The 12,586-nt window shown below is 40.5% G+C and overlaps 2 protein-coding genes across 2 annotated transcripts; both read right to left on the reverse strand.

Moving 5' to 3' along the window:
• Positions 1-6,784: 6,784 nt before the first annotated feature.
• Positions 6,785-8,721, reverse strand: LOC130561315 (zona pellucida sperm-binding protein 3-like). Its single transcript, XM_057345543.1, has 8 exons — positions 8,141-8,721; positions 7,945-8,060; positions 7,753-7,856; positions 7,494-7,671; positions 7,306-7,423; positions 7,148-7,233; positions 6,983-7,071; positions 6,785-6,902 (listed from the first exon to the last, which is right to left on the reverse strand). Exons 1-8 carry the CDS (start codon positions 8,717-8,719, stop codon positions 6,835-6,837), a joined length of 1,338 nt encoding a protein of 445 aa, XP_057201526.1. The 5' UTR covers positions 8,720-8,721; the 3' UTR covers positions 6,785-6,834.
• Positions 8,722-10,520: 1,799 nt separating this feature from the next.
• Positions 10,521-12,575, reverse strand: LOC130561934 (zona pellucida sperm-binding protein 3-like). Its single transcript, XM_057346614.1, has 8 exons — positions 11,878-12,575; positions 11,682-11,797; positions 11,490-11,593; positions 11,231-11,408; positions 11,043-11,160; positions 10,886-10,971; positions 10,721-10,809; positions 10,521-10,638 (listed from the first exon to the last, which is right to left on the reverse strand). Exons 1-8 carry the CDS (start codon positions 12,451-12,453, stop codon positions 10,571-10,573), a joined length of 1,335 nt encoding a protein of 444 aa, XP_057202597.1. The 5' UTR covers positions 12,454-12,575; the 3' UTR covers positions 10,521-10,570.
• Between the last annotated feature and the right edge of the window lie 11 nt (positions 12,576-12,586).

The following is a 12,586-nucleotide window of genomic DNA, read 5'->3' on the forward strand; positions in this document are numbered from 1 at the left end:
ATTTTTAAGCCATTTTATAAGTTTATTAATATAACTGACAAAATGGTCTTGTTTTTGGATTGTGATACTGGTTCTTTGGGAATAGATAATATTCTTAAAATTCTTATTCTACTTGGAAATACCATATACATAAAGCAAAATTTTTGTCAATTGTACCAAATGTAGATTGTTTTCCACAGATATAAAGAATTTGTTGATTCTTTAATATTATTATGCAACAATAGCAAAGCTGTTAAGACATCTCGGCTACTGGATAAAATTCTTAATGTTTTAGATGTATATGATGTGTTTTTTTGTTTTGGTTATTTGCATTGTGCAATTTTGTACTATTACATATTGTAATTTACCCTATTGATAAATAAATAAATATATATGTCAACATGACGGATACATTTTTAAATGTATGTTTTGATAAAATTCAATTTTTTTAATTAGTTACTTATTCGTATTATTACTTATTTATTTTCTATTATGCCAGCTATTCAAGAATAAAAACTTTTAATGCAGTGCATTTTCTTACTTAAGGTAATAAGCCATGTTTTGTTGTAGATCTATATCTAGTTGTCTCTGGGCTGTGTAAAGCTAAACAACACAGCTTCTTTATTATAGAGAAATATTAAATAACAACATATATGCATATTAAGAAGTGTATAAGAATTGTGTATACAAATAAATACATATACATAAGCAGTTGCATTTACGTCATGACGAATTAATGCATTACAAACATAAGTATCTATGTATAATCCTCGGGTGGTATATCAACATATGAAATACAGAACAATAAAAACTGGCAGCTCCTGTCCCAAATAACTACAATGGGACAACAAGTGGTGACTTCACGCGGCACTGCGCAGACTGATCAGCGAATGACAACAAAGTACCGCGAGAGAGATTAGAAAGCACAGCTTGCTCTTTCCGGTGTGATGACCTCAAGTCTGTCCCAAAATGCACTCCCATGTACCCTTGTGGACTCGTGCCTAGTGCCCTATAGGTCTGCACTTCCTGACGTCATCAAGTGTGGACTCAGAGGAGGTCCACAAGACCGGAGTGCGCCAATTGGGACATGGCCCAAGTCGTGTTTTACTGTGGCTGAATCCGAAATCGCATACTGTCGGCAAAAAGCAGTAGGCGAACGAATAGATTGTAGGCGAGAAATTCCTGGCTGGTGCACTGTTTCTCGCGAGATTTGGACGTGCGTATACTAATGTTGCGTCCGAATATGCCTACTTTATAGTAAGAGAAAACAATTATGCTGCGCCCCAATTCGCCTACTTATACTATGTCCTTAAAGTATGTACTATTTTTGTTTTGGAAAAGTATATACATTTTAGTGCTTAGCAAAACTGTATGCACGCACTGGGACATACTTAACGCGAAACGGAAGTGGCCGTTGTTGCCTAGACGACACTGTGATCCTTAACTGTCACGAACATCAAAATACAGCTCTTCCTTGCATTTAAGTATTTATTCATTTATTATTGTGTATGTAATGTTTACTCTACACTTACATTTATTAATTTAGCGAAGCATCTTTTCTTAAATTTTATTAACGCAGTGTAGCGTCACTAAACTCCGCCCTCTCGCGCTGAGTTGTGGGTAATATCAGCTGTTAAGTGTCTGTGGCTGTGGCTACCCGATCCGTGATGCCTGCACGATCCGTTCTGCGCATGCGCGTAATTACGTAGTAAACCACGTCACGGTTTCCCTACTCTATTGGTATCACGCAATAAGTGGTTACACCCTTTCTTTTTTACGCTTTTCTTTGCTTTGCAGTCGCATTTGTTACAGTGCCGTAGCCAGGGGCGGATTTAGTGATTTGGGGGCCCTAGGCAAATCCATGTATGGGGGCCCCAACTATGCACCATTTTATTTTACTGCAACCCTTATTTTTCTTCCCCCTCAAAGCACACAACTTTTCACCCCCAGTCAAAGTGACAGGGGAAAACTATGCTTAATAAACACAGATACTGACTAATTAAAAAATATATAATAATGAATTCCCAAATGAAAAACATGGGATAAGTGTCTTAACAAAACACTTATATTAAAGTTCTAAAAAAATGTATGAAATGAAAACTGATAAGTTATATGAAGCATTACATTTATTAAATCAAACAGAAAAGTTGAAAATGTTTACTTTTTAGCCCATAAGTAACCAGTCTAACTAAATGAGCAAAACTCATTCACACCCTACTTCTCTTGTCATTCACTGAGCTTTGAACGATTCACTGATCTCTTACATTCTGTGTAAACGAATTGGTTCAAAGGAGTCATTTGTTTGCGAGTCGTTCTGATCGCAATGTGCATTCATACTGGCGAACTCGCTGTGTACAGAATAACGCTGATTCAACGAGCCAACTTCACAGCTAAAAACATTAGAATGATGTACAGCAAGTTAATTTAGGAAATCTTTTCAAGAAATTCAAGAAAATGTAAATTGAACGTAAAACTCCTGAACAGCCGTGAAACACAGCTAATACAGCTCCTAATATACAGTAGCTCTTTTACTGAACTCTTCAGCGGCTCACTGCTGAAACTGCGCCTACATTGTTTCGTAACTGCAGTTACAAATGACAATCTGTTTAATAATGCACGCAGTGTTTTTTTAGAAGACACTCAACATATTTTTGACAAGAGTCTAGGGCGTCACGAAATTTGATTGAGGCGGCCGCCTCCAATTTCTTTATGCAGGAAAAACCCTGATCTGAGATTATATACAAAGTGTGCCCTCTCTCCATCCTTTCATGCATTTAAATGTGACCAAATTTCTGTACTAGTGCGTACAGTATGAATAATTAGCACTGCACTGACGTTATTATATTGTCTTTATGTGCCCATCGTTCTGCGCAGCGGAGTCAAACAACCTTTCTACCTTTGAACTGGCCCTCTCCTACCAAGCGCACAGCGCTCTTTGTTTGACAGATGTTTTGGTCGTCAGTCATTATAACTGTGTTGTCGGTGTTCATGGAGAAATACTCACCGGCACATTATCATTGCTCGTGGCCGGGAGAGTGCTGTGTCTGGCGGGAGAGAGATACGCTACTGCTGTTGGAGCAGCGGTGGAGTTTGTGTGGGGGAAAAGCAGAGACTTTGGCAACAATCTTTTGTAAATCGTATTTTTTCCTCTCCACTGGTGTAGCTGCGTTCTTTGTTGTTTTATTTCCCTGCGACTTTTACTTCGTTTTGCAGCTAATGTACCACACAATGACACTCTCGCTGTGGGCAGATCTACTAATTCCGCCGCTGCTTTAACTTTCTCTAGCTGGTGTCGAACTCGTCTCGCGCATATACGGTGCTAATGGAATGGTCCACTCTAATCTATAATGAGGGGAGTGCCTTCGTACAGATGTAATAACGTAAAACGTTAACAGGGATATCCCGACTATTTTGATGATTACTTGGGGCTCTATGTGGCTGCTGACATGGCTTATTGGTTAAGTCCACCCCTTCCTTTTGGGGGCCCCTGGTAGCTCGGGGCCCCAGGCGATACGCCCTTTTCACCTTAATGTATATATTTTATTTGTCCATAGTACTGTTGATGAATTCAGGAGAATTTGAGTTGAATAAACAGCGAGTTAACACATGTGCAACTACCTCCACATTTAAATGCAGTATTGATACCAAGTTGTTAATGTGTTCACACTACGTAAATGATCTGCAACAGGAGGTGACACACTACACGAGCTGTGAACAATTCTGTCACCCAGCGACTCAAACCGGTCCCCAAACCACGTTTTGTCATGGAAAATGACAAGAACAACATGTGACACGGGAATTGTTTATGTGAAAATGGACGTCGGAAAGAAATTTGCGCTTCAGGCTGTTTGTTTGCTTGATAATCTGCTTGGAAAAATGATGATTTAAAGTGTGTTATAAATGCTTTCATCATGTCAAGATTGTATTATTGTAATGGGGAACCTTTCTGTTCTGATGAATCGCCTTCAACAATTACAAAATGCAGCTACTAGACTGCTGACTGGGACTAAGAAACAGTCTAGTGTTTCCCCAGTGCTAGCCTCATTGAACTGCCCACTTGGGTACCATATGCCGCTACTAAGGAAGCTGAGGAACTTTTGACATGCTCATGACTGGTGAGTAGCCTATAATGTAGCTTTCACCAATGTTATGGAAACCTTGGTTAACATTTCTTTCCCCACAGATGACTGGAGATTTGAAAGACCCTCTAACCAGTTCTACTTGGGTGACTTCATAAATATTAAAGCCTGTGTGTACAACCACATTCCTTTCCAATTGTTTGTGGACAGTTGTGTGGCTACCCCAGTCCCTGACATTAATGCTGTGCCGAGATACTCCTTTATTGAGAATACTGGGTGAGAAGACTTTCCTATAATGACCTTAAAGGAATATGCCAGGATACAGGTTAAACGGTTTCTTTCTCAGGGGTCTAGTTGATGCCAAGGTCACCGGTTCCAGCTCTCAGATCCTGCCCAGAACTCAAAATGACAAACTGCAGTTTCACCTAGAGGCTTTCAGGTTCAAGCAAGAGGCGTGCGTGGCATTAAAACAAATCTCTTTGTAGGTCTACATCGCCTGTGTTTTGAAGGTCGCTGCAGCATCCACCCCTACTAATGCTGAGCAAAAGGCCTGCTCATTCTCTGCTAATGGGTATGTTGGACTTCTAAATTGAGGCATGTACTTATTTTGCTATGCAACAGACTTGAAGATTTTATTTTCATTCTGATAGATGGGTGTCTGCAGATGAATCTAACCAAGTGTGTGGATGCTGTGACACAAACTGTGGCATGAGGACTGGTGATCAAGTAATCAACTACTTAAAGGCATGTTGAACATTTTCAAAGGGGATGGGGGTTTGTGGTTGTGTGCTGTATTCACTCTATCTATGGTTTGTTAGACTTTAATAAACATGCCTTAGACTCTCATGCACTCGGGATTGTTTGCCTAAGGCTATGGACTAAAGGTTATGTTGTGAATGAGAGATCTAGTGATTAGCTTTGCAAGACCTCTTGTGTTTTCAGAAACTGGGGGATTCATTTTGTGTTGCATGTACTTGAAATGCAACGGAGACGTCACTTGTAGATTTCTTATCACCAAGGACCACAGTTTCAGCCAGATCTTCACTTTTCCCTTCATTCTTTCTAACACACTCAATGTTATGCTGCCAGAAGAGAAACATGTGCAGACACCACAAACTCAAGATGGTGCTTGCTGTTTTTACAAAAGGCTTTTCAGTGACGATGAATTGTAGGGAGACTGGTTTGTATTTGATACTGTACATGCGCATATCTAGATGTGTAGGAAAAAAGTGACAAAGGCTGAGGAAGTCACTGTTTAAAGATAAACTTAAAAAATCTCAAATGGACAAGTTAAAACTAAATATGGGTACTTGCAGCATTACTTTTTAAATGTTGATCGAAATAAGTTTGTTTATTCTGTCTTCATCATTACTCATTTTGCATCAACTGTAGCAGATACAGTTATCAATGAAAATGGATTAGTAAAGGTTAGTGCTATAGAAGTAATGTTCATTAGTTATAAGCAAATAGAATCATATGTGACCCTGGACCACAAAACATTTCATAGGTCATTTTTCAATTTTCGAAATTGAGGTTTATACATAATCTGAAAGCTGAATTAAAAGGTTTTCGTTACAATAGGACAATATTTGGCTGAGATATAACCATTTAAAACTGAGGGTGCAAAAAGATCAAAATACTGAGAAAATTACCATTGAAGTTGTCCGTCAGAGGCGCTGTAGCAGGCCGTTGCTAAGAAGAAACAGGTTTGCTTTATCACTCTATGGACTTACCGCTGTAATGACATTGTGGAAAGTAGATGAACCAGAAAGCTGAGATTTACAAAGAGCGGGCAGCAGCGAGCTAAGATTGTAGGTGATTTTCCAGCATCCACTCACAAAAAGAAAGTTTTGATATGGGAAATTAAAATATCTTTATGGAACATGATTTTAGTATGTTAATTATTTTTAACAAGAAAAAAATTCCCATACAATGTTTTTGGCTTTTGCCACAAATATTCCCATGCTGCTTTGTCGTATAGGGTCACATATTGTGAAGTTTTACCTAAATATGTTGAAGTACAGTAGCAACTGCCTGTAGTCGCAAAAACAGTTGGCAGGTAGACTTTCCCAAGTCACCCGACATTGGTAGGTGTGGCAAAAAAAAGAAAGGTCATAATACTCCAAATACAACAGTCCAATTGCAGTCAAGAGTTAATATAAGGCATTGTGAATAAGTATTGTTTTTTACATTACAAATATGTATTCACTGTAAGCTGCTCTGCAAAAATGCAACACTAAAATTCGAATTGAAGGTATAGTGATTGTCAGTAGTGTTGCTAAAAACCAACGAGTCACAAACTAAAGGCCAACATGTTCAAATCTAATAGCATCTGCATACTGTATAAGGTGTACAGAGGAAAGAATCCATCAAAAAAATAAAAATAAAACCCTCTTCCTTCCATTACCCCATACATTGCATCACATGAACTGCTAGAGAAGTTTCCACTAACACATTTAGCTCTTCACAAGCTACACGAGTCTTGGAAGCTACACTAGTTCACCTATTTACCGTCAGGGTATAGGGATGTGTTATGTTGGGGTAGGTACAGGCTTTTTTTGTACCTATCATGCATTACCTAGCAAAATGCAGTAAAAGTTCTGTAACATGTATTCATGCAATTAACCACTCAAGGTAAAAGGGCTTTGAGTGACAAATCAGAACCATAAAGTGGCAGACGTGTAAATGAGATGTGCAAGACTTCTTGAAGGACAACCACGTATCAATCACTTAAGAACAGTTTTTATTAATCACTTGACCTCATAGCCACTTCAAATTACAGTCGACCGAAGCCAAATTCCTTCACATTGAGGGGCCCAACAGATGCTTGCTCCCACCGTAGAGCTATGGAGAACAGACAAGTAGTGAGAAACTTCCAAGACCATAATCAGAATCATTTGCATTTAGTCCATGTTCCACCATACCTCCAGGAACCTGATCGCTTGCACCACTGCTGCTACAGGTTGAGTCACAGCAGGCACACACCTGATCAGACTCATCCACAGACACCCACCTGCCAAATAAAGACACATGCTCAATGATATACATCATCCTACTGACCCAGTGAAGGCTAATTGGGGGCAACATACCCATTAGGGGAGAACGAGCAAGCCTTCTGCTGAAGATTTGTTGGAGTGGCTACAGGAACAGCCTTCAAAATGCATGTGATGTAGACCTGCAAAGACAATACGGTTCAGGTTTCCAAACAGTGCACTATAATGTAGTCCAAACTAAGGCCAATACATACCAGCCCACTGTTCACTTGCTGGAACCTAAAAGCCTCCAGCTGAAACAGCAGCTTATCAATTTGAGTTCGAGGAAGGTAGCGAGAGCTGGAGCCAGTGAACTTGGCATCAACCAAGCACCTGGTGAAGAAACAAAGTTAAACACCCTGCAATACTTCTAGGATAGGCTGGGTAAATAGCCATGTCTTACCCATTATTCTCAATGAACGAGTATCTGGGGGCGGAGTTCACATCAGGGGACGCAGTGGCTACGCAACTGTCCACAAACACACGGACAGGTACATGGTTGTACGTCATCACAGAGGCCTCCAAATTCACAATGTCACCCAGGAAGTACTGGTTTGAAGGTCTCTCAAACTGCCACTCATCTGTTGAAAGGAAAAAAAATAGACAAGGTCTACAAAATTAAGTTGAAACTAAATTAAAAGCTAAAGCTGTATAATACAAACCAGTCATAAGCTTGAGGGAGAAGACCAACCGCTCTTCTGCGACCTTAGTAGCTGCATATGGTACCCAAGCGGGCACCAGGACATTGCTGCTCACATCATGCATTCTGTAGATTATAGAAGTTGGTCACCACAAACTGCCAGATCTTTTACTACACGCATGAGTATACAGCCATCTTCAACTCAGAACCTTACCTTGGATAGTGACACTCAATACTGACAACAGCCCCACTACTCCTGACAATACCATCTGAAACCTCTTGGGGAGTATAGACCAGGGTGAACGTATAAACAAGCTCATTTTCAGTCACCTAAAGAAACAAGAATGTTACTCAAGAATTATTCAGAACTTAAAAACAAACACTTTTGGTAAGAGGATCAATCTTCTCACAGTTAACATGCTGCCACATCCATGCAGTTCTGACTCAAAGAGGAGCACTCGAGCATTATTGTCCTGGCCTGTTGGTCCACAGCCTCCCAGTGCAAAACCAGAAGCCATTAGTGGTTTTCCAGTCCCAAAGAAGTCCTCCATCACTTCCACATACACTGAATTCTCACGGCACAGAGCCCCTACACTATTGGGAGAAATAGGCTGCCGCAGCTCAAAAGGAATCTCTGGCTGTAACGGTTCTTCTGGCAGTCTGGGAAAGGTCCACATCAGTTTTTCCATCGGACCCTGCAAAAGCTGTTTAGACTGAACATCGACAGGATCTTGACCTGGCCTTCCACCAACCATACCAGGAGTCTGCATTGAAAACTGAGAAGGAAATCTCTGTGGCACAAGCATGGGGTTGTTAGCTTGGGGAAACAGAGGCATTCTGGTTTCACTCTGCTGAGGAACTTGCATCTGTGAAAGAGGCCTAAATGTATTAAGTTTCTGAGTTTGAGCTGATCTTCCTCGCCATTGTGCATCAGACAAGCCAAACACAAGAACAAGCACCAAGCCAAATCCAACTTGCCACACCGCCATCATTGCTCAACTTGAGTTTCCATGAAGCATTAAGATCCCAGCATCAAAATTTATACATCTGGAAATCAGGATGGCTCCGCCCCTCTAGTGATTAGCATAATGCTTCTCTAGACTTGCTCATTTACCTATAACAGCTTGCAGCAAGTGGACGTTGTATTCATTTTGTGTTGCATGTACTTGAAATGCAACGGAGACGGTACTTGTAGATTTCTTATCACCAAGGACCAGTTTCAGTCAGATCTTTACTTTTCCCTTCATTCTTTCTAACACACTCAATGTTATGCTGCCAGAAGAGAAACGTGCAGACATCACAAATTAAAGATGGTGCTTGCGGTTTTTACAAAAGGCTTTTCAGTGACGATGAATCGTAGGGAGACTGGCTTGTATTTGATACTGTACTTGCAGCATTACTTTTTTAATGTTGATCGAAATAAGTTTGTTTATTGTGTGTTCATCATAACTCATTTTGCATCAACTGTAGCAGATACTGTTATCAATGAAGAATGGATTAGTAAAGGTTAGTGCTATAGAAGTAATGTTCATTAGTTATAAACAAATAGAATCATATGTGACCCTGGACCCAAAAACACTTCATAGGTCACTTTTCAATTTTCGAAATTGAGGTTTATACATAATCTGAAAGCGGAATTAAAAGGTTTTCGTTACAATAGGACAATATTTGGCTAAGATATAACTACTTAAAACTGAGGGTGCAAAAAGATCAAAATTCTGAGAAAATTACCATTGAAGTTGTCCATCAGAGGCGCTGTAGCAGGCCGTTGCTAAGAAGAAACAGGTTTGCTTTATCACTCTATGGACTTACCGCTGTAATGACGTTGTGGAAAGTAGATGAACCCGAAAGCTGAGATTTACAAAGAGCGGGCAGCAGCGAGCTAAGATTGTAGGTGATTTTCCAGCATCCACTCACAAAAAGAAAGTTTTGATATGGGAAATTAAAATATCTTTATGGAACATGATCTTAATATGCTAATTATTTTTAACAAGAAAAAAATTCCCATAATGTTTTTAGCTTTTGCCACAAATATTCCCATGCTGCTTTGTGGTCTATTGTCACATACTGTAAAGTTTTACCTAAATATGTTGAAGTACAGTAGCAACTGCCTGTAGTCGCAAAAACAGTTGGCAGGTAGACTTTCCAAGTCACCCGACATTGGCAGATGTGGCAAAAAAAGTCATGATACTCCAAATACAACAGTCCAATTGCAGTCAAGAGTTATTATAAGGCATTGTTTTGAATAAAATGTTTTTTACATTACAAATATGTATTCACTGTAAGCTGCTCTGCAAAAATGCAACACTAAAATTCGAATTGAAGGTATAGTGATTGTCAGTAGTTTGCGACTAGTTGGTTTTTAGCCACACTAAAGGCCAACATGTTAAAATCTAATAGCATCTGCATACTGTAGGCAATGGTGTACAGAGGAAAGAATCCATCAAAAAAAAAAAAAGTTTTCCTTCCATTACCCCATACATTGCATCACATGAACTGCTAGAGAAGTTTCCACGAACACATTTAGCTCTTCACAATCTAGTCATGAAAGCTACACTAGTTCACCTATTTACCGTCAGGGTATAGGGATGTGTTATGTTGGGGTAGGTACAGGCTTTTTTGTACCTACCATGCATTACCTAGCAAAATGCAGTACAAATTCTGTAACATGTATTCATGAAATTAACCACTCAACAAGGTAAAAGGGCTTTGAGTGACAAATCAGAACCATAAAGTGGCAGACGTGTAAATGAGATGTGCAAGACTTCTTGAAGGACAACCACGTATCAATCACTTAAGAACAGTTTTTATTAATCACTTGACCTCATAGCCACTTCAAATTACAGTCGACCGAAGCCAAATTCCTTCACATTGAGGGGCCCAACAGATGCTTGCTCCCACCGTAGAGCTAAGGAGAACAGACAAGTAGTGAGAAACTTCCAAGACCATAATCAGAATCATTTGCATTTAGTCCATGTGTTACACCATACCTCCAGGAACCTGATCGCTTGCACCACTGCTGCTACAGGTTGAGTCACAGCAGGCACACACCTGATCAGACTCATCTACAGACACCCACCTGCCAAATAAAGACACATGCTCAATGATATACATCATCCTACTGACCCAGTGAAGGCTAATTGGGGGCAACATACCCATTAGGGGAGAACGAGCAAGCCTTCTGCTGAAGATTTGTTGGAGTGGCTACAGGAACAGCCTTCAAAATGCATGTGATGTAGACCTGCAAAGACAACACGGTCAGGTTTCCAAACAGTGCACTATAATGTAGTCCAAACTAAGGCCAATACATACCAGCCCACTGTTCACTTGCTGGAACCTAAAAGCCTCCAGCTGAAACAGCAGCTTATCAATTTGAGTTCGAGGAAGGTAGCGAGAGCTGGAGCCAGTGAACTTGGCATCAACCAAGCACCTGGTGAAGAAACAAAGTTAAACACCCTGCAATACTTCTAGGATAGGCTGGGTAAATAGCCATGTCTTACCCATTATTCTCAATGAACGAGTATCTGGGGGCGGAGTTCACATCAGGGGACGCAGTGGCTACGCAACTGTCCACAAACACACGGACAGGTACATGGTTGTACGTCATCACAGAGGCCTCCAAATTCACAATGTCACCCAGGAAGTACTGGTTTGAAGGTCTCTCAAACTGCCACTCATCTGTTGAAAGGAAAAAAAATAGACAAGGTCTACAAAATTAAGTTGAAACTAAATTAAAAGCTAAAGCTGTATAATACAAACCAGTCATAAGCTTGAGGGAGAAGACCAACCGCTCTTCTGCGACCTTAGTAGCTGCATATGGTACCCAAGCGGGCACCAGGACATTGCTGCTCACATCATGCATTCTGTAGATTATAGAAGTTGGTCACCACAAACTGCCAGATCTTTTACTACACGCATGAGTATACAGCCATCTTCAACTCAGAACCTTACCTTGGATAGTGACACTCAATACTGACAACAGCCCCACTACTCCTGACAATACCATCTGAAACCTCTTGGGGAGTATAGACCAGGGTGAACGTATAAACAAGCTCATTTTCAGTCACCTAAAGAAACAAGAATGTTACTCAAGAATTATTCAGAACTTAAAAACAAACACTTTTGGTAAGAGGATCAATCTTCTCACAGTTAACATGCTGCCACATCCATGCAGTTCTGACTCAAAGAGGAGCACTCGAGCATTATTGTCCTGGCCTGTTGGTCCACAGCCTCCCAGTGCAAAACCAGAAGCCATTAGTGGTTTTCCAGTCCCAAAGAAGTCCTCCATCACTTCCACATACACTGAATTCTCACGGCACAGAGCCCCTACACTATTGGGAGAAATAGGCTGCCGCAGCTCAAAAGGAATCTCTGGCTGTAACGGTTCTTCTGGCAGTCTGGGAAAGGTCCACATCAGTTTTTCCACCGGACCCTGCAAAAGCTGTTTAGACTGAACATCGACAGGATCTTGACCTGGCCTTCCACCAACCATACCAGGAGTCTGCATTGAAAACTGAGAAGGAAATCTCTGTGGCACAAGCATGTGGTTGTTAGCTTGGGGAAACGGAGGCATTCTGGTTTCACTCTGCTGAGGAACTTGCATTTGTGAAAGAGGCCTAAATATATTAAGTTTCTGAGTTTGAGCTGATCTTCCTCGCCATTGTGCATCAGACAAGCCAAACACAAGAACTAAGCCAAATCCAACTTGCCACACCACCATCATTGCTCAACTTGAGTTTCCATGAAGCATTAGGAACCCAGTATAAAAATTTATACATCTGGAAATCAGGATGGCTCCGCCCCTCTAGTGATTAGTGTAATGCTTCTCTAGACTTGTTCATTTATCTAAACAGCTC

This window comes from Triplophysa rosa, linkage group LG11 (genome assembly GCF_024868665.1).
Source record: "Triplophysa rosa linkage group LG11, Trosa_1v2, whole genome shotgun sequence".
Taxonomy (NCBI): domain Eukaryota; kingdom Metazoa; phylum Chordata; class Actinopteri; order Cypriniformes; family Nemacheilidae; genus Triplophysa; species Triplophysa rosa.